General features: G+C 40.9%; 1 protein-coding gene across 3 annotated transcripts in view; it reads right to left on the bottom strand.

Moving 5' to 3' along the window:
- DOCK10 (dedicator of cytokinesis 10) overlaps positions 1-20,672 on the bottom strand; it is a 236,615-nt gene that overhangs the window by 54,409 nt on the left and 161,534 nt on the right. For all 3 annotated transcript variants that reach the window (XM_040228471.1, XM_040228472.1, XM_040228473.1), the window contains exons 20-27: positions 19,284-19,407; positions 18,967-19,088; positions 18,505-18,591; positions 15,653-15,745; positions 15,094-15,212; positions 13,155-13,224; positions 9,719-9,832; positions 6,149-6,220 (exon numbers count right to left, since the gene is read on the bottom strand). In XM_040228471.1, coding sequence (XP_040084405.1) covers positions 6,149-6,220; positions 9,719-9,832; positions 13,155-13,224; positions 15,094-15,212; positions 15,653-15,745; positions 18,505-18,591; positions 18,967-19,088; positions 19,284-19,407 — 801 coding nt within the window. The remainder of the gene's footprint in view (positions 1-6,148; positions 6,221-9,718; positions 9,833-13,154; positions 13,225-15,093; positions 15,213-15,652; positions 15,746-18,504; positions 18,592-18,966; positions 19,089-19,283; positions 19,408-20,672) is intronic.

The raw sequence follows: 20,672 nt of genomic DNA, 5'->3' as shown, positions 1-20,672 counted from the left end.
GAGCTTTCACTTTTTCATTATAAATTATAACATATATGAATTGCAAACTATTCAGACAACATAGAAATGTAACATTTTTTATAACCTCTTAATACCCATTCTTGCCTTCTCAGGAAATAACTACTATGAATGGTTTAATGACTATTATTCTATATTTTCTTTGATTCACAGTTCTCTAATTTAAAAATCAATTATTTTGATTTTTAAAACTATTAATAAGAATCCTCCAATAAACAACTATAAGAAGTCAATGAATGAATAACTGAATGATTACAGATATTAGTTTGAAATGTCCTCAAAGTTGTGAGTACCAGTTGAGCTTTTTTATAAAAGTTATTTCAGTTTTATAAGAGACATAACTGACATACAAAATTATAGCATATTTAAAGCATACACTCTGGTGTTTTCATGCACATGATAAATTGTGAAAGAATCCCCACCCCTCATCTAGTTAATTAAGCCATCCATTAGCTCACATACATATTTTTGGGGAGACAACATTTAAGTTCTACTTTCCCAGCAAATTTCAATTATACAATACAATGCTATCAACTATAATCACCATGTTTTCCATTAGATGCTCAAACGTTATTCGTCTTATAGATGGAAGACTATACTGGCTGGTCTTAACTCAGTGGTATTAGCATAGGCCCATGACAGTTGTCAGTGAGACTTCACTGTCAAAACGCTTTTGCCATATGGTAAAAAATGGTTTGGCTGTGAGATTACTCAACATAAACTGAGTAAAACTCCAAATGCCCCTAAAAGAGTGCCCTCAGGTACAGAGATCTACCCCTCCTACTTTAACTTGGAAAATTTCAGGCAGCTGAGTTTTCCCATTTCTGTCACGGTTTTGTGAATTTATACAATTTCTTTGCACAAGATAGGTAAGATTCATTCACCTTTACAAGATGGCTTTAAAATTAGACTTGCAATTTCACTATAGACAGAAACAGACAATTGAGAGTTTGACTAACCTTTATTTTCATAAATTTTAAGCACTCAACCTTCCATGATGCAAGAATAAAAACCATGGAGGCTAAAATTAGAGAAACTGCATAGCACAAACACTAATTAACCACAGAATGCTGCAGTTGGCTTCGCCTGGCTTTTTTTAAGCCATTTTTACCAGGAAATGACTGTCACTTTAAGAATCTCATGGTTACTCTCTGTATATATTCAAAGTTTACTATTGAAATAAAATTAAATTGACAACAAGTAAACTTAATGGATTTAACTGCATACATCATTTTTCATTCTGCTCCATATACCTTGAGAAATAAGGGTAAATGAGTTACCTGTGAAAGCAACAATCAGGTTTTAGATAATCAAAGCACAATTGTCGCTTTCCTCTTTTCACTGTGTTAGTCCTCTAAGAGACATTAAATGCATCAGTGCCAACATCTTCACAGGGATATGCATTAACAGCCTGGACCTTGATAATTCCTCTGTTCCTCCTCCCCGCCCTTTTTTTGTTTTCCTTTCAAATTCCCCTTGAAGCCTACTCCCACTCTTAACCCCAAGACACGCTGATTGGTATACAGAGGTAACATTTTGATGTTTTAGTTTTTTTGGTTGTGCCACATGGTTTGTAAGATCCTAGTCAGGATCGCTGACTAGGGATCGAACCCTGTCCCCAGCAGTGAAAGCGCCGAGTCCTAACCACTAGACCACCAGGGAATTCCCAATGAGTAATATTTTAAATTCTTCTCCAGAAGTCTATCCCAAGGGCTTGAGAGGGGAGAACTGCTGAGTTGGGGACAGTGGGCTTTCTGTCTCAGGAAGAGGAGGAAGGCAGTGAGGTGACAGTCGGAGCCACAGCTGTAAGCTGGAACCTGCTGGAAAACCTGGGCTATGATTCAGCAGAGGTCACAAGGACCAGATGCAGAATGCCGGGGCTGAGTTTCAGGCATTTGGGAGTTGTGTTAGGAATAAGGGGCTGATGGAAAACAAAACATGCAGCCAATATAAGCAATCTTTCACTACTAGAGCTCAGTGTTGAGAAGGCATTCGGCATTTTCTAGTAAATAGGAATTGACGAGGATAAGAAAGCAGGGGTGCCAGGGAGGTGCTATCTGCCTCTCAGAGGACCAGACTAGAGGATATGACTTCCTCAAATCTTCCTGATAGTGGAACTTTTTTTTAATAACAAAGAAAGCCATTCACTTCACAATTTAAAAAAAATAAAAAAACAAAATCCAAATAGCTTGGGAGACGCTTATTGGGAATGTTTTTAAGTCAAATGATGGCATCTGGTCTCTTAATGTGATAAATAGAGATGGTTAGAACATCAGATGGTCATGTGCCCTTGGGAGAAAATTGGGTGTGGTGGCTGCTCCTGAAGAGGGTCATGAAAAGGGAGCTCGACTCAGTGAATGTGAACCTCTGTCCATGAGAAGTTCTTCTGTTCTTAGGTGTCCATAGCATGTTTGTAATCTATCGATTTGAGCAGATATATACTAGTGGGAACTGAAAGATTTTAGTCCAGTCTGTTCTTTTTACAGATGGGAAAGCAGGCTGTGAGATGTTCAGTGTCTTTTTTTATCATCTAACATGTTAATGGCAGAGCAAGGGTTATAATGCTGAGGTGTCCTGATATAGCTTAATGACAGAGAAACAGGAATCGTCCTTATCTTCATGTTAGATTTTCTCTTGCTCCCAGGTGGGAGGCTGTTATCTCTGGGAGCAGAAGAGCAGACACAGCTGAAAAGCAAACATAGTGCTTAAGAATTCAGAGTTCTGGAATACTAGAGATGATGAGATGTGAAGCCAGGGCAGGTCTCATATGCTATGTCAAGACCATGTTTGGAAAGACCTGAGGGCTGGAGGTGTGGATGGAAAACCCAAGGATGGTGGCTCTGCAGAGTCCCTTGAATCCTCAGTGCCCCGTTCCCCTCCGCTAAGAGGCAGCACTTCTGGCATGTGGGAAGATGCTGCAGAAGCCTGCAAGGCAACAGGCAGACCCTTTGGGAGCTGTCCTTCCTCCTCTCCTGAAGCTCCAGCCATTAACTGGAGTTAAACCCCAGCTTAACTCAGCTGTGAACCTGCTCAGCCTAATAAGGTAAGGAAGACTGTATACCCCAGGCAGTTAATAAGATTTAGCTAGCATGTGCCAGGTATGGTTTCCCAGGTGGTGGTAGTGGTAAAGAACTTGCCTGCCAATGCAGGAGAAGCAAGAGATTCGGGTTTGACCCCTGAGTCAGGAAGATCACCTGGCAAGGGAAATGCAGCCCACTCCAGTATTCTTGCCTGGAAAATTCCATGGGCAGAGGAGACTGGTGGGCTACAGTTCATGGGGCCGCAAAGAGTTGGACACAACTGAGCAACTCAAAACAGCACAGCGTGCAGTAGCAGGGACCACATGGGAGCACCACTGAGACAGTGTTGCGGGTGTTTGATCAACACGGCCAGAATGAAAGAGTGGACAAATTCAAATTCACTGACTTGAGGGCACTTTGTCAGGATATGGGCTTAAACAAGAATTCAGGGGATGGACCACTCACTGTTAGGTGGCTCTTAAGAGTCCTAGAGATGGCTCATTTTAAGCAGGATGAAAATACCTGGGTTGCCCTGGCAGATGATAGAGGAAGGGATAAACAGGCAGAGGGAGGTGGACATATAGGAATGGAAATATGAGCCCAGAAGACCCACTATGCACCAAAGCCATGCACTGACATCCCTAAGACATTCAGTGGTATCTCCCCTCTGCAGGTGGGAGAGACAAATACAGTGTTGGCTCACTAACAGCCATGAGGATGAGGGTCAGCTATATACAGAGGTCATGTGATTGCACCCAATCTCCAGGCACTAGTGGCTGTGATGCTCAAGACAAATGGCAAGTCTGGAGAGCAGTCAAGGGGGCTTGACTCTCAGGAAGCTGGGGGGCTGGTTAATGATGTGTGGAATTCCTAGGGACAAGACAGGCAGCAGGCAACAATGGCATTGCTTCATATCCACCAATAAGACAAGAATGGACCATCAGAAGACAAGGATCTCTGTCCCAACAAATAGCCATGACTCTTCCAACTTCCTGGACCTGAGTCAGTTCTCAAATATGGTACACGCTGGCTGAAGAGGAGGCAGGGTCCCTAAGGAAAATGCCCAGCAGCTTGAGTAAGTGTCTAATGTAATGATTCTAAAGTCCTTCTCCAAAGGACTCTGTAGGATTTTCTTAGGTGATTACACTTGGGGCAACACTCAAACATTTGAAGCAGTAGTGGACACAGGATCTGAATTGATACGGATATCTGGAGACCAAAATACCATCATGTCCACCCGCTTAGAGTAGAAACTCACAGGATTAATAAAGTAGTCCTAAGTTCTGTTAGCAGCAGGTCCACTGGGTTCAAAGATCTGACCAATAGTCATTTATCTGGTCTAAATGTATAATTTGTATTGACACAATTGGCATTTGAAGTAAACACACACTGGATGCTTGACTGCATGCTTGGCCAAGGGTAACCAGGCCTCTGTCTTCCTGGACCTGAGTCAGTTCTCAAATCTGGTACACACTGACTGAAAAGGAGACAGGGTCCCTAAAGAAAGTGTCCTGCAGCTTGAGTAAGTGTCTATATAATGATTCTGAAGTCCTTCTTCAATGGGCTCTATAGGTTTTGGCCTGGGACACTGCCCCTCCCCCACCAAGAGTATAAAGGAAGACGATAATTGCTATTCACCACTGTCCCCACCCCATGCAATACTGTTCTGATTTAGTCTCCCAGTGAAGGAGGCATAGTGTCTGAGGTTTCTGCCTGGTCTTACCCACAAAGAGAACAGAGAGAAATACGTGCAGAACTCAGGGAATCCACTTGGGTGGTTTTTGATCCTCCGTACCCAACTGTAACTACAAATAGTCCAAGTAGAGTTTATTGTCCAAAGGCTGAGACCGCTCCGGACCCCTTTGGAATGAGTGTTTGGGCCACAATACAGGTAAGTGATTGAGACCTTCAGAGCTGCTTGCTGAGGGTGAGGGGAATCTAGAATCGATGGCAGAGGAGGGAGGTGATGAGAAGAACCACGTAAGGTCCTCAGGCCAGCCATAGTAACAGGCTACAGTTAATCAAATCCCACTAGCCTCCATTTTTCAGGGAGAGAGGCCCAGGGAAGCTATGGAGGGGCAGAATCAGAGACATTTGCAAAATGTAGTGTAATCTGTGGACCATGGACCACAGGTGGCAGTCAAGGATGTGCACAGCTCAGATATTCCTTTAAGACAAAATCTGCTGTGATGAAAGAAACAGTTACGGGGTTTTAAGGATGCACTCAAGAGACCATGCCAAGGTCACCAAGGTCACATTCTCCCTGGCTGCTCCAAGCGTGCAGAGGTACCAGAGTCAAATCATCTGCCCAATGCAGGACTTTCCTCATGAACACCCTTTGCTCTCAGACAGCCCATCGGTCCAGCTAAAACTGTCTCACTGTGAGGCTCTTTCCAGTCAATCCTCCTTCCTTTGCCATTTCCTTTCACAGGCATCAGACTTCCCTAGTCCTTTTGCCTGTCCTTTTATCCTTTACAGTCATTTTGCATTTCTAACTTTGTCCTTCCATCTGCTTCTGAAGGACATGTACTGACACAATAATCACGTCTCCCACATAGAAAGCAATGAGCAGGGACTTCCCTGGTAGTCCAGTTGCAAGACTTTGCCTTCCAAGGCAAGGTGTGTGGGTTCGATCCCTGACTGGGGGACTAAGGGATTTCCCTGACGGCTCAGACAGTAAAGAATCTGCCTGCATTGCAGGAGATCCAGGTTCAATCCCTGGGTCAAGAAGATCCCCTGGAGAAGGGAATGGTTACTCACTCCAGTATTCTTGCCTGGAGAATTCCATGGACACAGGAGTCTGGCAGGCTACACTCCATGGGGTCGGAAAGAGATGGACATGACTGACTAACACCCCTTACTCTCTGGGGGAGGCTAAGATCTCACGTGCCTTGCTAGCAAAAAACCAAAACGTAAAACAGGAGTAATATTGTAACAAATTCCATAAAGACTTTAAAAATGGTCCACATAAAAAAATTCTTAAAGCAGTGAGCATAAATCAATGAGGTTTATAAAACAAATAAAAATGGAACTTATAAGAGAATATTCATTATTAAGAGAACATTCATGAGCATAATTGTTGGATGCTATTTTATTACATATGATCTTACCTGAATTTTATTTGTGTCAGTTAAGTGCTGTGCCATGGATTTTAGGATAATTGCAAAGAAGAACCAGGAATGCTGTTAGGAAAAGAAAAGACAACCAGAAATTTATTATCTTACAGCAAAGTAATGATAATTCTGTTCTTTATGACATGCAATGCTATAAAATCTTTATCTTAGAATATATTCTTTGAAATTAAATGCATCAGAGCAATAATATAGTCTCCATGTTAGAATCATCCTTAGCAAAGTTTCATGGGAAATGTAAATGCCAGATATTTCTGTTTCCCAGTCATCTCAAAGACTGTATAACACAAGACACTGGCTTATTTGACATGGCTGATTAGACAGTCGTCTTAGCAAATACTTATTCATGGAGTGTTCTACCTGTTCTCCTTAAACAAAACTAAATGTTGTACAGGCCCACCCCTCACATTACCATGGGTAGAGGCAGAGTAAAAATGGAAGCTGTATGTGTAAGTATTTAAAAGCTAACAGAGTGTTAAATAAAGTATGTTGGCTCTTCCTACCTTGACAAATACAACTTCATAACAGTTTGGAATACTGTACCTGAATGTGGGAGCATAGGACGAGCACGACCCTGGCCCACCCCTTCCTCTCACCCAGGGCTCCATCCTGCCCTAAGGGACCTGGTGTGACTGTCCAGTCTGCAAGCCCAAGAACCAGTTGCCCAATGCAGGACGCTGCCCACAAACCAGTTCCTCTCTCCCACCAAACGCTGCTCCTGCCTTAGGTCTGGGGCTACACTCGGGCAACAAGAGTTTCCCTCTTTAGTATGGACTTATAAAGAGGTGTAAGCAGGCCCAGGAATAAACCTACAAGCTCTAAAGGTCGGGGCTCCTAGGAATCCTTATAGTTCCAGGCAGCATTCCTTTTGACTACCCTCACACTTTGTCTCATGAGAAGGGGTGCACTTGGAGAAGGCCAAAGTATATCCAGGGCTTCCCAGGTGGTGCTAGTGGTAAAGAACTTGCCCGCCAATCCAGGAGACACAAGACATGTGGGTTTGATCCCTGGGTTGGGAAGATCCTCTGGAGAAGGAAATGGTACCCCACTCCAGTATTCTTGCCTGGAAAACTCCATGGGCAGATGACCCTGGTGGGCTACAGTCCATGGGGTCACAAAGGGTCAGACACAACTGAGCACACACAGCAGCAAAGAATACCCAAGGATGCTAGGTAGGCAGCCTTCTCCAGCGACCCTGTCCCCACCCTCACCCCGTTACAATCTATTCTCTGTGCAGTCATCAGAGAGATCCTTTTGAACCAAGGTCAGCTCAAGTCACTTCTCCCTTCAAAGGCCTCTCATGGCTCCCAGTTTCTCTCCCAGCAGAAGCCAAAGCCCTTGCAATGGCCCACAGGCCTTACGCTACCCGCCTAACCTCCTGGTGCCTCTCTGACTTCGTCTTGTCTCCTCTCTTTGCTTACGTGGCCCCAGCCACACTGGCCTTCCTGCCATCCTTTAGGCATGACCACCAGGTGTGGTGCTGCCTTACGGCATTATACAGGTCTTCCCCTCAATCTTTATTTTCTTTCATTGAAATACAGTTGACTTAACAACATTATGTAAGTTTCAGGTGTACAACATAGTGATTCAATATTTTTATGGAGTGCACTCCTCATAAGGTTATTATAAAATACTGGCAATATACCCTGTGCTCTTCATTACATTGCTGTAGTTTATTTTATACCTAGCAGTTTGTACCTCTTAATCCCCTTCCCTTATTTTGCCCCTCTCCTCACTCCTCGCCCTTCAGATAACCACTAGTTCGTTCTCTCTAAGTCTGTTTCTGTTTTGTTGTACTCACTTCTTTGCTTTATTTTTTAGATTCCACATATAAGTGAACTAAATTTTGCTATTTGTGACATCATGGATGGACCTGGGGGGCATTACATGCTTAGTGAAATGAGTCAAAGAATGACAAATACTGTTATGTTTTCCCCTCTCCCTTTAATGGTCTACCCTAAACGTCTCTAGCTCTCTCACCTCCTTCACATTTTCTGTTGAGGTCTTTCCTCCTCCACAAGCTCTATCCGGACCATTCTATTTAAAACTGTAAACCTCACTCTGCCCTCAGTGCTCCCCATGCCCTTACCTGCTTGATATTTTCTTTTCCCATGCTACTTCTCACCGCTGAACATGCAATTTTTCCCCAACATTTTTTAAAACCTCACAAGACTTTATTTTTTTTTTTCCATCTTTAGGCCACACCAACTGGCATGTGAGATTTTTTTTTTATCGATTTTTTAATTTTAAAATTAACTTTTTTATTTTAAAACAAAAAAAATTAGGGTTACTTTACAATGTTGTGTTAATTTCTGCTGTGCAACATGAATCAGCTGTATGTATACATACCTCCTCTCGAGCTTCCCTTTCCCCCCCACGCCCCTCCACCCCATCCCTCCCCTCTAGGTCATCACAGAGCATCAAGCTGAGCGTCCTGTGTCACACCGCAGCTTCCCACTAGCTATCTGTTTCACACATGGTAGTGTGTATATGTCAATGTGACTCTCGCAGTTCATCTCAACCTCTCCTTCCCACACGTGGGATCTTAAGTTCCTGATCAGGGATTGAACCTGAGCCTCCTGCACTGGCAACGTGGAGTCTTTGTGACCACTGGACAGCCAAGGAAGTCCCTGAACATGCAATTTAAGGAACTTTGCTATTATGTGGGTCATTTACTATTTTTTATCTTGCAGTACTGTGTAAACTTCCCAAAGGCAGAGATCTTTATTCTATTCTCTAAATGTATATCAAGTGCCAAGGATGGTGAGGATGGTGTTTGTTGCATAGAAGGTACTTGGAACATATTTGCTGGATAAATTGAATGAATATGCTCATACAGCTAATATAAATTTAAACAAACAAACCACTTGACCTAGACAAATTTGATTTTAGTGAAATACTGATGCTTATTGATTCAGCCTCAGCCCTCTCTAGCTACTTACTCATCAATCATCTATCTGTCAAGTCATGACAGATAATTAATTTAGCAGGGGACTACATTCACAAGTCTATAATAACTTAGAGTTATATCTTCATAAGCTTCTCACCATCTTTTATGTTACTACAAATGCATGTGTTGCAACTTTTTGGGGAAAAAGAGTAGCTGTTTCTCTGCCTCCTCTCTGCTGTCAGTTTATTCATTAATATATCATTAATCCTTTTGTTGGTATTTTCCCTCTTATTGTGCCTAAGAACCCCATAAACTTTATTTTGGGTACACTTAGAACTTTTGAATGTTATAGGTCATTCTTAAGAGTCATTCATTTTGCCTTTAGGCCAAAGGACCTGAGTCCATTCTACTTTTAAAGATGATCTGTTCTCTTAATATTGGAGGAGGGCATGGCAACCCACTCCAGTATTCTTGCCTGGGGAATCCCATGGACAGAGGAGCCTGGTGGGCTACAGTCTATGGGGTCACATGCTACTGTTCCAACATGAAACTTATACCAGAAACCATAAGAGAAATGATCTATAAAAATCAATGACTCCTGTCACCTTCAGAGTTGAGTGTAAGCCATCCCAATGAAAGCCCGTCTTTAAATTCTTTACCTTCAGGACATGCTTGACTGTTATGGAGTCATTTGATTGCAAAAGACCAGTCATATTTTTAACCAGTTCTTCATGTATAGTTCTCTCCTTGTATGCCATAGTCTTGAACACAAACTGAAGAAAATCCAAACAGTGGAAAAAAAGTTAAATACTTAAAAACAAAGGGTCAAAAATTATGTTCCATGAATAACTCATGTCTCAAAATTATCTGCTCATGCCAGATTTTGTCATGAAATAAATGAAGGCCCAATGATAAGTGTAATACACACCTGCTCCTACTGAGGGCTTTGTATAGGTAGAGCCTTGCTCACCTAAGCTCTCCTTGACACACTCTTAGTAGAAATCAAAAAGAAGGTCAGAGAGCAATTTAGCGGGTTCAAGGAAACATGGAGGGCTTTGACCCACCTACTTAGGGCACATTTCCCCTTCTCCTTCCTTCCACTGGCAACAGGTGGGTGGCATGGTAGCATTTCTTCATCCTGAAAGGGTAGAGTACCCACTCAAATAGCCAAGTGGGGAAACTGGTGCCTTCCAGAGGCCAGTAGGAGAGTTGCCCACACGCCCAGGGTCCACTACCATCTCATGCTGAGACACAGCAACCAAGAGGTTCATAAACATTGGCCATCAGTAAGATAGCAAATGCTGCTGGCTTTTTCCTTACAAGATTGGTTGTTGGCACAGTGAGTGCATGTCATGGTTTAGTCTTCCATATTTCTTCATATATTTTAAGTATCAATTCATGCACATATATTTAAGATACAAAATGCTTATGATGTTTTACTTATGAGTTGGGTTTGCCTCAAGGAAGGTCATTTCTTTATAATATTTAGTTTGGACTTCACTATAGTCAAGGGTGAAGACAGACAAGAAACAAAGCAGAGGCACTTTGCATTTGGGTCTATAGTTATTTCTTTGACTTCATAGCACATTGATGCCTAAATCTCCTGAGGCGTCTGACTTCTCCAAGCTCATCCCAAAGGAGAAAAATAAGGCTAAGAGATGCATGAAACTAGCTAAGATCAAGAGTAGTACAATTTTCCCCCTCATGGATTATGACTCCTATGAGGGTAATGTAATCAACTATCTAATCCCATGCATAGTAACTTAGCTCCAAGGGCATTTTGACTAGCTCTGAAATTTTTTAAAATTTTGGCTAAACCATGTCAATCCCATGAATTGCTATAAACGATGGTATCTAATTAGATCAAGTTTAGACATATATCTTTGAAAAAGACATGGTGGGTGTATGTGTGCATTTTGGATATCGTAGATGGAGTGAGTTAGCAGCATTTAGCACCACTGAACTTGAAATGGTGTTTAGCATATTTCTGAATAAGTATGAACTATATCAACTATCACGTCTTGCAAGGACATCAAAGCAGGTATTGACCCCAGTTTTCATTAAACTCTTAGGTGTGGAGCTTAATATTACTGTATATGTTAGAAAATAATTTTTTCCATTAAGGGTGAAAAAAAAAATCAGACTCCTTGGTCAAGGTCAGACTGTCAGCCACGTACTATAGCAGGAGTCAAATCACAGAGTCAGATAGCTGGATGTTCATCTCGTCCACCCATCTCACTTCACAGAGAGGAAACGTGAGGTTCAGACATGCTGATCACTCCGAGTTAACGATCTAACCCTGACTAGAATCTAGTTTTCCATTTTCTACTTTAGTGCTTTTTCCAGAATAAATTTTAGTTGGTTATATGTATTTGTATTTGTTTTAGACATATGAAATAATGTTATGAAACATCTTCAGGAATTGTCATCAGCTTGAAAATCCATGTAGGTGTATTTCTGGATTTAAAACACTGACAAAATGTGGTCCACTGGAGAAAACACTTCAAAGCAAACTCAGTAAGTATCTACCTACATCACAAAATCAAATGGTCTCGTCAGGATTTTTTAAATATCCTGGTTAAAAATAAAGACTGCTCCAGGAAGCACTGCCAGGACACCACTCCAAGAGCATTACAGATCCCTTCTATGAGCTGATATAAGGCTCTCATCAGGAACTAGCCTCGGTTATCACAAAAACAGTCACATCAGTGGGTTCTAAACGCAATTTTTGGTAATTCTACTGGAACAAGGTAAATAATACGTGTGTTGAAAAGGAGATGACATTGTATGATAGAGGTTGGGAATTTTTTTTCCTTTCATGCCCTCTGGAGCTTGAAATGGAAAATTGGGGTAAGTTGAGAGAATGAAAATTCTATAGATGATTCTGTTGAATACTAAATTCATCAATACCCTATAAAAGGAAGCTATGCCTCTGTCTTACAGAGCAAACTAAAAAGTCATTTGTAGGTGGAACTGGCCTTTGGCAATTGAATTGTAGATCTTATTGGGTAAAATCAAACCATATGGAAATTATTGTGAAATTACTATTTTTGACATATAAGGGCACACACTCATACTTAGATATTTGGGAAGACATTCAACTTTTCTGACAGATAAAAAACATGTTAATATGAAACTGTAATGGGAGTAATTCCTCACTGATAATATCTCAGAGGGGTTCACGCCAGAATAAAAGTTTTAGTTATTTCTTGCTGTCACAAAATTTTAGCACAAAAGACCCCAAATTCTTTTCTGGTTGCCTTTTTAGACATCTAAACTACATGGGTATATGTCTACCTTTATATACTCATGGAATATGTTCTTTTAATTAAAAAGCTCTATGTCTCTTAAAAGAGATCTATACATAAAAATTGAAATTTAGGTCCTTTATATATATAAAGGAATATAAGATATTTTTATTTATCTCTGGATGGGTTTTTTCTTTTCCTTCAAGAAGATGACCTTTAGGCTGGAACTATAATGTGCAAACATCATCACAAGTTCACTGGCATAAATTCACAGGCCAGCTGAAAATGAGAATATAAACATGTCCAAGTGAACATCTGACGAAGGCCACTGGAGGAAGCAGTGCACACTGATGGGATGGGCTAGTGGTTCATGCCGGAGGAGAAAGGACTTAACATACCAGAAGCAGGTACAAATATACAGTAACTGGGAAAATGAAATAATGCCTGAGAAAACAATAAAAAGAGCTAAGAAAACATTACAGAAGAAACACAGCACATTCAACAAACCAACAGGAGGCGTCTTCCTTAAATTTACAGAGGAATTTCATGTATTTCTAATGTTGATTTCAAAAGACCATACTTTCGTTTTCTCCTCCACTTCTTTCTTTGCTTTTTCTCCCCATATAAATATTCATTTGCACATGTATGCATTATTTATATATTGAAATAATACATTAAGCCCATTAATGCAAAAAGGAGTTCTAAGTCACTAAAGGGAAAGTTCAGTATGACTGGGGTGGGCACCATTCAGCTAAAGAGGGGAACTTCCCACTTATTGCAGACAGGAAATGAGACAAGCCACACAGCACAAGGGGATACAACCAATGCCCAAGTGGCAATATCATACCTTAATGTAGGACTGGACAGAGTGGTCCAGTTGTTCCTCATGGCACTTGGCCACGATGTCAGTCAGAACCCTGGAAAAGCAAAGCTGTTGAGTGGCCTTTCTGGAGAAGGCAGGAAAATACCACTTGGTTTGTCACTGAAGTGTTTGGTAAGCTGGGCACTTAATCATTAGCGAATGAATGAATGAACCAATTTCAAACTCAGTACTGGGTGTTCAGTATCTATAACATCCATTAGTCATTTCCAACCTTTACATCTCTAAACACGAAGATAAAAGTAATGTCTTATGGCATTCCAGAATGCTGTGACTAATATTTAAAAAAAAAAAGAACTTTAGGAATACATGAGTCAATAATTAACTGACAACCCTGTCTCTAGAAAGAGAAGATTGTAATTTGCTAAAGTCACCAGACAGATTAGCAATGTTGAAAGAATGTAGTGAAGGCAAATTTAAAGCGAAAACAGTGAAAGAAAAATTGAACATAAAAAGAAAAATAAGATTTAGTGGGAAAAAAATGGTACAGCTACTCTGGAAAATAATTCGGCATGTTCTTAAAACCAGCACATATGGGACTTCCCCGGTGGCTCAGTGGCTAGTGCTCTGAGCTCCGAATGCAGAGGGCCTGAGTTCAATCCCTGGGCAGGGAACTAGATCCCGCATACCACAACTAAGAGTATGCATGCCACGACTAAACATCCTGCGTGCTGCAGCAAAGACCAACGATCCTGTGTGTCACAACTAAGACTCAATAAATAAATAAATATGAAAGAAAAACCCAATGCATGCAACTACCGTATGACCTAGCAATTGTTCGTTCCAGAGAAATGGAAACTTATGTTCACCCCAAATCTACCAAAAACTGGAAACAATCCAGCTATCCTTCAACGGGTGAGTTTTAAACATAATATGATATGGAATACTACTCACATAAAAAGGAGAGGACTATTGATTGATGTGACAATCTGGATGAATCTCCAGAGAGTTATGCTGAGTGAAAAAAGCCAATTCCTAAAGGTTACACACTGTCATATGATATAATTTCACATTTGTGTGTGTGTGCATGCTCAGTCGTGTCCAGCTCTTTGCAATCCCATGGGCTGTAGTCCATCAGGCTTCTCTGCCCATGGGATTCTCTAGGCGAGAATACTGGAGTGGGTTGCCATTTCCTCCTCCAGGGGATCTTCCTTACCCAGGGACTGAACTTGTCTCCTGTGTCTCCTGCACTGGCAGGCGGATTCTTTACCACTGTGCCACCTGGGAAGCCTTCATAAAGCCATATAACATATATAAATTTAAAATAGACTATATAATAAATTTATCAACTTATATAAATACATGGAATATATAATACAATATAAAAATATATGTACTCATATTACATATAAAATTTCAATATAACATATATAAAATTCTTAAAGTAACAAAATTTTAGAGATGGAGAAAAGATTAGCAGTTCCCAGGAATAAGGGGTGGAGACCGAGATGAGAAAGAAGCAGGTATGTCAATAAAAGGGCAACATGAGGGCTCTTTCTGGGAAGGGCGATGTTCTGTCTCCTGCTTCTTTCAGTGTTAATATTCTGGGATTGATACTGTCCTATAGTTTTGCTAGATGTCACCACTGGGAACATCCGACGAGAACATGAGCTCTCTTTTGTATTACTTCTTACAACTGCAAGTGCCTGTATAACTATCTCAAAGTAAAAAAAGTATAATTGAAAAGCACAAAGGAAAAGTTAAAAAAGAGGTCTAAAACTCCACTTGGATGATAATAATAGATGATTAGAAGGTAAGAACTCAAGAGTGAGACATACTTAACTTTGAGATATGTGTTCAAACAAAATGCAAGCGTACACAGTTATGTAGCCACTCAGTTATAATTAAGAGTTGCCTGTCACCCCAGCTTATAAAATCTCTTCTCCCAAGGCTGTGCTATGAATACCTGGTCACAGTGGTGCTTATTTCATCTTCTTCACTTTGTACCAGAATCTTGAAGAGTTGATTCAAGATTATAGGCAGAAAACTCATGATTGCATGAATCTTTTCCACATTCAGTAAGTTCTGTTAAATTGGCAGGACAGAAAAAAAAAAAAGGGTCATTGATTAAATTTAAAGCACATTTGACTGATGTTCATCAGGACTTGAATATGAATACAGTAGTTCACCTTTGTTTGGCTTTATTTTTCATGGCATTTCTCATGACATACAGGCATGAGGGTAAATGTTGCAAAGACTCTACATCTAAATAACTAATTTAGAGTGAATTGACTCTGATTTTCAATCATTTTTATTTTGGAGAAACTGATCTTTGTTTACTCTTCCATTATACAGACACCTTTTAGGAACTGTGAAATAAAATCATTTCCTCTTGGAAATTATAAGGTGTTTAAAAATCTTTAAGAATAATTACCCTGAAGCTTGCTACTCAATGCAAAATGTAAAGATCTGTTTTGCCTATTTCCATCCTGGAGACCACTGCAACTATTTGCATGTCATGTTACCTTACAGGAGCGGACGAAATTCGAGGTAGGTGACTGAGACATATCTTTCTCCCTTTTTTGGCATTGTTGGAAAAATGAGTTGACATGTGGATCCTGAAACAGCAAAAAAAGTATTGATTTTTTTGATGACACATAAGCTGTGTAACAATCATGGTGATGGGAGGTGAGTCCTTCTGTAGGGCAGATGACTTGATGTGAGGTGCTTTACCAAGGAGGCAGAGAGACAGACCTCTCATTTCCGGAGCTGTTCTGGCATGCTGAGGGCTTGACCTGAACCACAAAGTCTGCTCTCCTTCCTATTTCATTCTCAGAGATTTGTTTCCTTCTGGGCTACATGACAATAGCTAGAGAATGCCTTCTCTTGGCTCTGTTCCTTCTCCTTTCCTCCCTCTTTTTTTTTTTCCTTTCTTTCTTAAATTGCCTTCTATCATCTTCCTGTTCCTGCTTCTTCCACAGACTTCTATCATTTATTCTTATTATTCTTTAATACACACGAGAATGGGTACAGTTTAATATGTGCAGGGATACTTTCAGACTTAAAATGTCAGCGTTAATAAAAAATTAAGAAATCCACCTGCCATCGTGAAATAAAAGTTGACTCCTGTCCTTTGTTAGGGGCAGAATTGTGTCCCCTCCAAAATCCATGTGTTGAAGCCCCAACTCCCAGTACCTCAGGTTGTAACCATATTTAAAAATAAGATCTCTAAAGAGGTAATTATGGTAGTTAGTGTGGTCCTAATCCCAAATATGACTGATGTCTTTACAGAAGAGCAAACTTGGATATTCACACACACAGAGGAAAGCCAAGGAGGGAGGCTTTGGAAGCAGACAGCACTCTGACACCTTGATCTCAGACGACCAGCCTCTACAACTGTGAGAAAATATATTTCTGTTTAAGCAACCCCGTCTGTGGTATTTTCTAATGGCAGCTGGAGCAAACCGATCTGTCCTTTAATGTTGTTTCCTGAAGCAAATGTCACATTGGAAATGCTGGGTGTCAAAGTTACATAGTCAGGAAGTGGGATACAGACTCCCTGGTGGCTCAGGTGGTAAAGAATCTGCCTGCAATGTAGGAGACCCAGGTTCAATCCCTGGGTCAGGAAGATCCCCTGGAGAAGGCAATGGCAACCCACACCAGTATCCTTGCCTGGAGAATTCCATGGACAGAGGAGCCTGGCGGACTAGTCTGTGGGGTCGCAAAGAGTCAGACACGTCTGAGAAACTAGCACTCTGCCTTTTCACACTCTTCTGGGTGTTTCTCTGGCATTTGTCAGCTCTAGAGGGGCATCTGTGGTTTGAGTTCCCCACAGGTCAGTGTGTGTGTGTAAGTAATATTGTCAGTTTCATGTTATTTATTCAAGAATTACTTAGTGAAAGCTATTTGTCAGATCCTCAGCTGGCACGGAAGACAGAGCTCTGGGCAAGGAAAACCCACACCCTTCCTCTGGTCCTTCCATAATGCCCCTGAGATGGATACGACACCATGGTTTCCACACATACCTATTTTCTCACAATCAGACAGGTGCTTCAAAGGAAAAAAGGGTGTTAGACGGTATATGACAAGATGATACAGCATGTCTGAGGGGTCAGCAGATAGGGAAGACTTCTTTGAGGAGGTGATATTTGAACCAAGATTTGAAGGATGGATAGGAGCTGAAAGACTGATGAGGGGAGGGGAGGCAGAGAGAGAGATAGCTTTGCTGGCTGAGGAAAGGCAGTGTCACAAAATCCCTGTGTCCTGGAGGAATGAAGCAGAGGGTACAGTGCATGAAAGGACATTGGGTCTTCAAAAACTGACGTAAATATGGCTATGGAGGAAGACGGTGTCTCCCAGGGCGACGAGTGTGTGGGCAGTGGAAGCTGATGTAGAGAAAGGTAAGTAATGGTGAGTCACAGAGGGACCTGAGCTGTTTGGAGGAAAGTAGCCTTGAAGCATGACAAAGAGAAACTCAGGATTCTGAGGTACATAAACGCAGGACTTGGTGGAGAACGATCATCTTGTGGGACTTGACTGGGGCTGATGGCATCAGAGAAAAGATGTATTTAAGGAGTTATGACACAGGGCTGGGGAAGAGGACTCAGTTTGGCTTGAGGTGCCAGTGGTTACAGAAAGACATTTTGATCCAATATATGCTGGATTATTTTGCTTTTCTTAGCAACCAAGTATGTGCTAAAGCAGCTTGAAGCGAAAAACAAAATACTAAAAAAAAAAAAAGAAAGAAAACCAAACACGCACACACAAACACACACCTACAACAACCAAATGCATATAGAATTTAAAAAAGGAGCAATACTCATTCTATGTACAGGTAACAGCTTGCTTTGTAGTTTATAATCAGTATCATAAAAGTTCTCCCACTGTCCTAAAATAAGCTGCCTTGCACGGGAAGGGGTGAGTTTTATGGTAATATGACAGTTGGTAATAGTTCCCTGTGTATAGCATTTTGTAGTTTATGAGACATTTTCACATGCAGTTTCTCATTTTGAGCCTCACTACAATCTTAGGTGGAGATTTTCTTTTATTGTTGTCATTTTCCTGATGAGGACATGGGATGGCAGGGGTGAAGTGACTTGTCCAAAGTCACTGTGTCAGAAGTTGACCAAACTGGCTCTCAGATACAGTTTTGCCCACTTCATGGCCTTTGCTCCATGAGAGGAGGCTTGGATAGGCATTGGAAATTAGACTGAGTTTCAAGGGAAAGGTCCACAATTTTAATTTTAAATGTTTCATATTTTTAACACTTGGGTGTTGTCATTGGAAGCAAACCATCTTCCAAGGGAAGTGTCATCTTCATAAATATACTTCTGGAATTTTGGTCTGCAGTTGGATAGTATCAGGACAACATGCTCACCTGAGTGTTCACTGTTGATACAACAAATGTCGATACTTTGAAAAGTGGTTTACCACCATCGACCCATTTAATGTCACTCCCGGTGTGCTGCAAAAAAGAGTTTGTTACTGTCACTGCGGCAATTTGAGAGAAAGGAAATATCAATAAATAGGTTATTTAGTTTATGTTAATTTGCCACCTTGATCCATTAGTCTCACATTACTATAGAGATGGAAAATGAGAGATCCAAATACATTTCACAGTATTAGTAAATGATACCAATGTGATATCAGGGGATCATTTTGAATAGATCATTTCTACTGGCCAAAAACAAAACAAGGTATTGAAATATTACAGGTACAGTTGATTCCTAATTACAATGGATGAATACATTAAGGTGGGATTAATTTAAATAGCTGATGGAAGATAACCTCATGCCATTTAGCCCATGTATCTTTTCTCTTGTTATATGCTACCCAGTACCTTCCCATTTGCAGAATCTTGAAAGCTTAAATAATTTGGAGGCAGGCTTGTTGCTACTGGGATATTATACTCTTGAGAAGCTATCTGATCATCTTTCATCAAAGGAAGCCAAGCATATCCAACTGGAAAAAAAGAAAAACAGAGAGAAAACTTTTCAGTATACACCTTCCTGGTGAGGAGTAAAAAGAAAGCTATTTATCATTTACGAATACAAAACTTAGTTTAAAAACTCTCAATAAATCAGCTTTTCAAGTACTTTCCACTTCAAGTCCCAGAGATGACATGTATGGCTATGCCGGATTGCTTCTGCTCAGTACCTGGTGTTTCCAGTGCCTCCTTCTTTTTGGTGTTAGCTTTCGCATTTATGTCACAAGTGACATGATAAAAAGAAAACAGAATATGGTGTTTCTCATGAAGTTGTGTTGGGAGCTCAATTTTCACCTGCAATGAAAGAGATGGTAGCTGGGCTGAGACTGAAATCATTTTCCTAGGGTCAGGGCAAGACAAAGCATAGGCACTTAAATCTTTTCAAAAGTCTTTAACTGAAATCTAGGTCCACGTTTAAGTCAGCACTAGAAGTACTGATTTAATTCTTAGTACATATCCATCCTGCTAGCACTAATGCGTCAAGATTATATTTTTACTTCTTTATTGTGGTGGATGATGATAATTTAGACTACCCAGTGTTTCTCCTTCGGTAATTTATGTCATCATGGGCAAACTCCGGGACATAGTGAAGGACAGGGAGGCCTGGCATGCTGCAGTCCATGGAGTCACAAAAAGTCGGACACAACTGAGCGACTGAACAACAGATTTTGCCATGAATTAAACACACACACATATACAAACAGACATACACACATGAAAAACACACAAGGAGACATAACTGTACAATGTAAATAAGGCACAGATTAAGGACTTATCATCAAGGGGCATGAATTAAGTTGTCCTCGCCTCCCAAAGGGTGGGCATGGACCAGGTACACAAGCATCTCTTGGGAGCTGGTTAGATGTGCAGAAACTCAGACACTACTCCGGACACATGCAATCTGAATCTTCATTTTAACAAGATCCCCAGGCGATACTTTTCAGTTTTTAAATCTCTGTCACATAGGCTGTCATTTAATTCCCTCAACAGTCTTGTGAAGTAGGATGGTATAGAGGAAGCAACCAAGGCAAGAGACGTTAGGGGGCTTTGAGTCACTTAGGAGGATAGACTCGTCAGTAATTACTAGGACCTTCCAGGACAAGAACATTTGTCACACTGGAATCCCAGGATCCCAGGCAGGTAACCTACATTCAGTTCAATATTAGCAACAAGGTAGTTTCTAGAACATCAAATCAAGCAATAAGGTGATAGTGAAAGTGAAGTGAAAGCTGCTCAGTTGTGACCAACTCTTTGTGACCCCATGGACTATACAGTCCATGGAATTCTCCAGGCCAGAATACTGGAGTAGATAACCTTACCCTTCTCCAGGGGCTCTTCCCAAGCCAGGGATTGACCCAGATCTCCCACACTGCAAGCAGATTCTTTACCAGCTAAGCCACCAGGGAAGCCCAGAGACCCAGGCAAATTATCTACCAATTTATTTATTAGACTCTGTGCATCTATATAGCTAGTTAATTTATTTTTACACTGTTCAGGAGAGAATTTGTTAATAGATTTTCAGTGTCATCCCTGGGACAGTAGTATCACCATCACTTAGA

Source organism: Oryx dammah, unplaced genomic scaffold, assembly GCF_014754425.2.
Source record: "Oryx dammah isolate SB20612 unplaced genomic scaffold, SCBI_Odam_1.1 HiC_scaffold_27, whole genome shotgun sequence".
Classification (NCBI taxonomy): Eukaryota; Metazoa; Chordata; class Mammalia; order Artiodactyla; family Bovidae; genus Oryx; species Oryx dammah.
The sequence above is the reverse complement of the archived record's forward strand: the minus strand, read 5'-3'. Positions and strand labels throughout refer to the sequence as shown.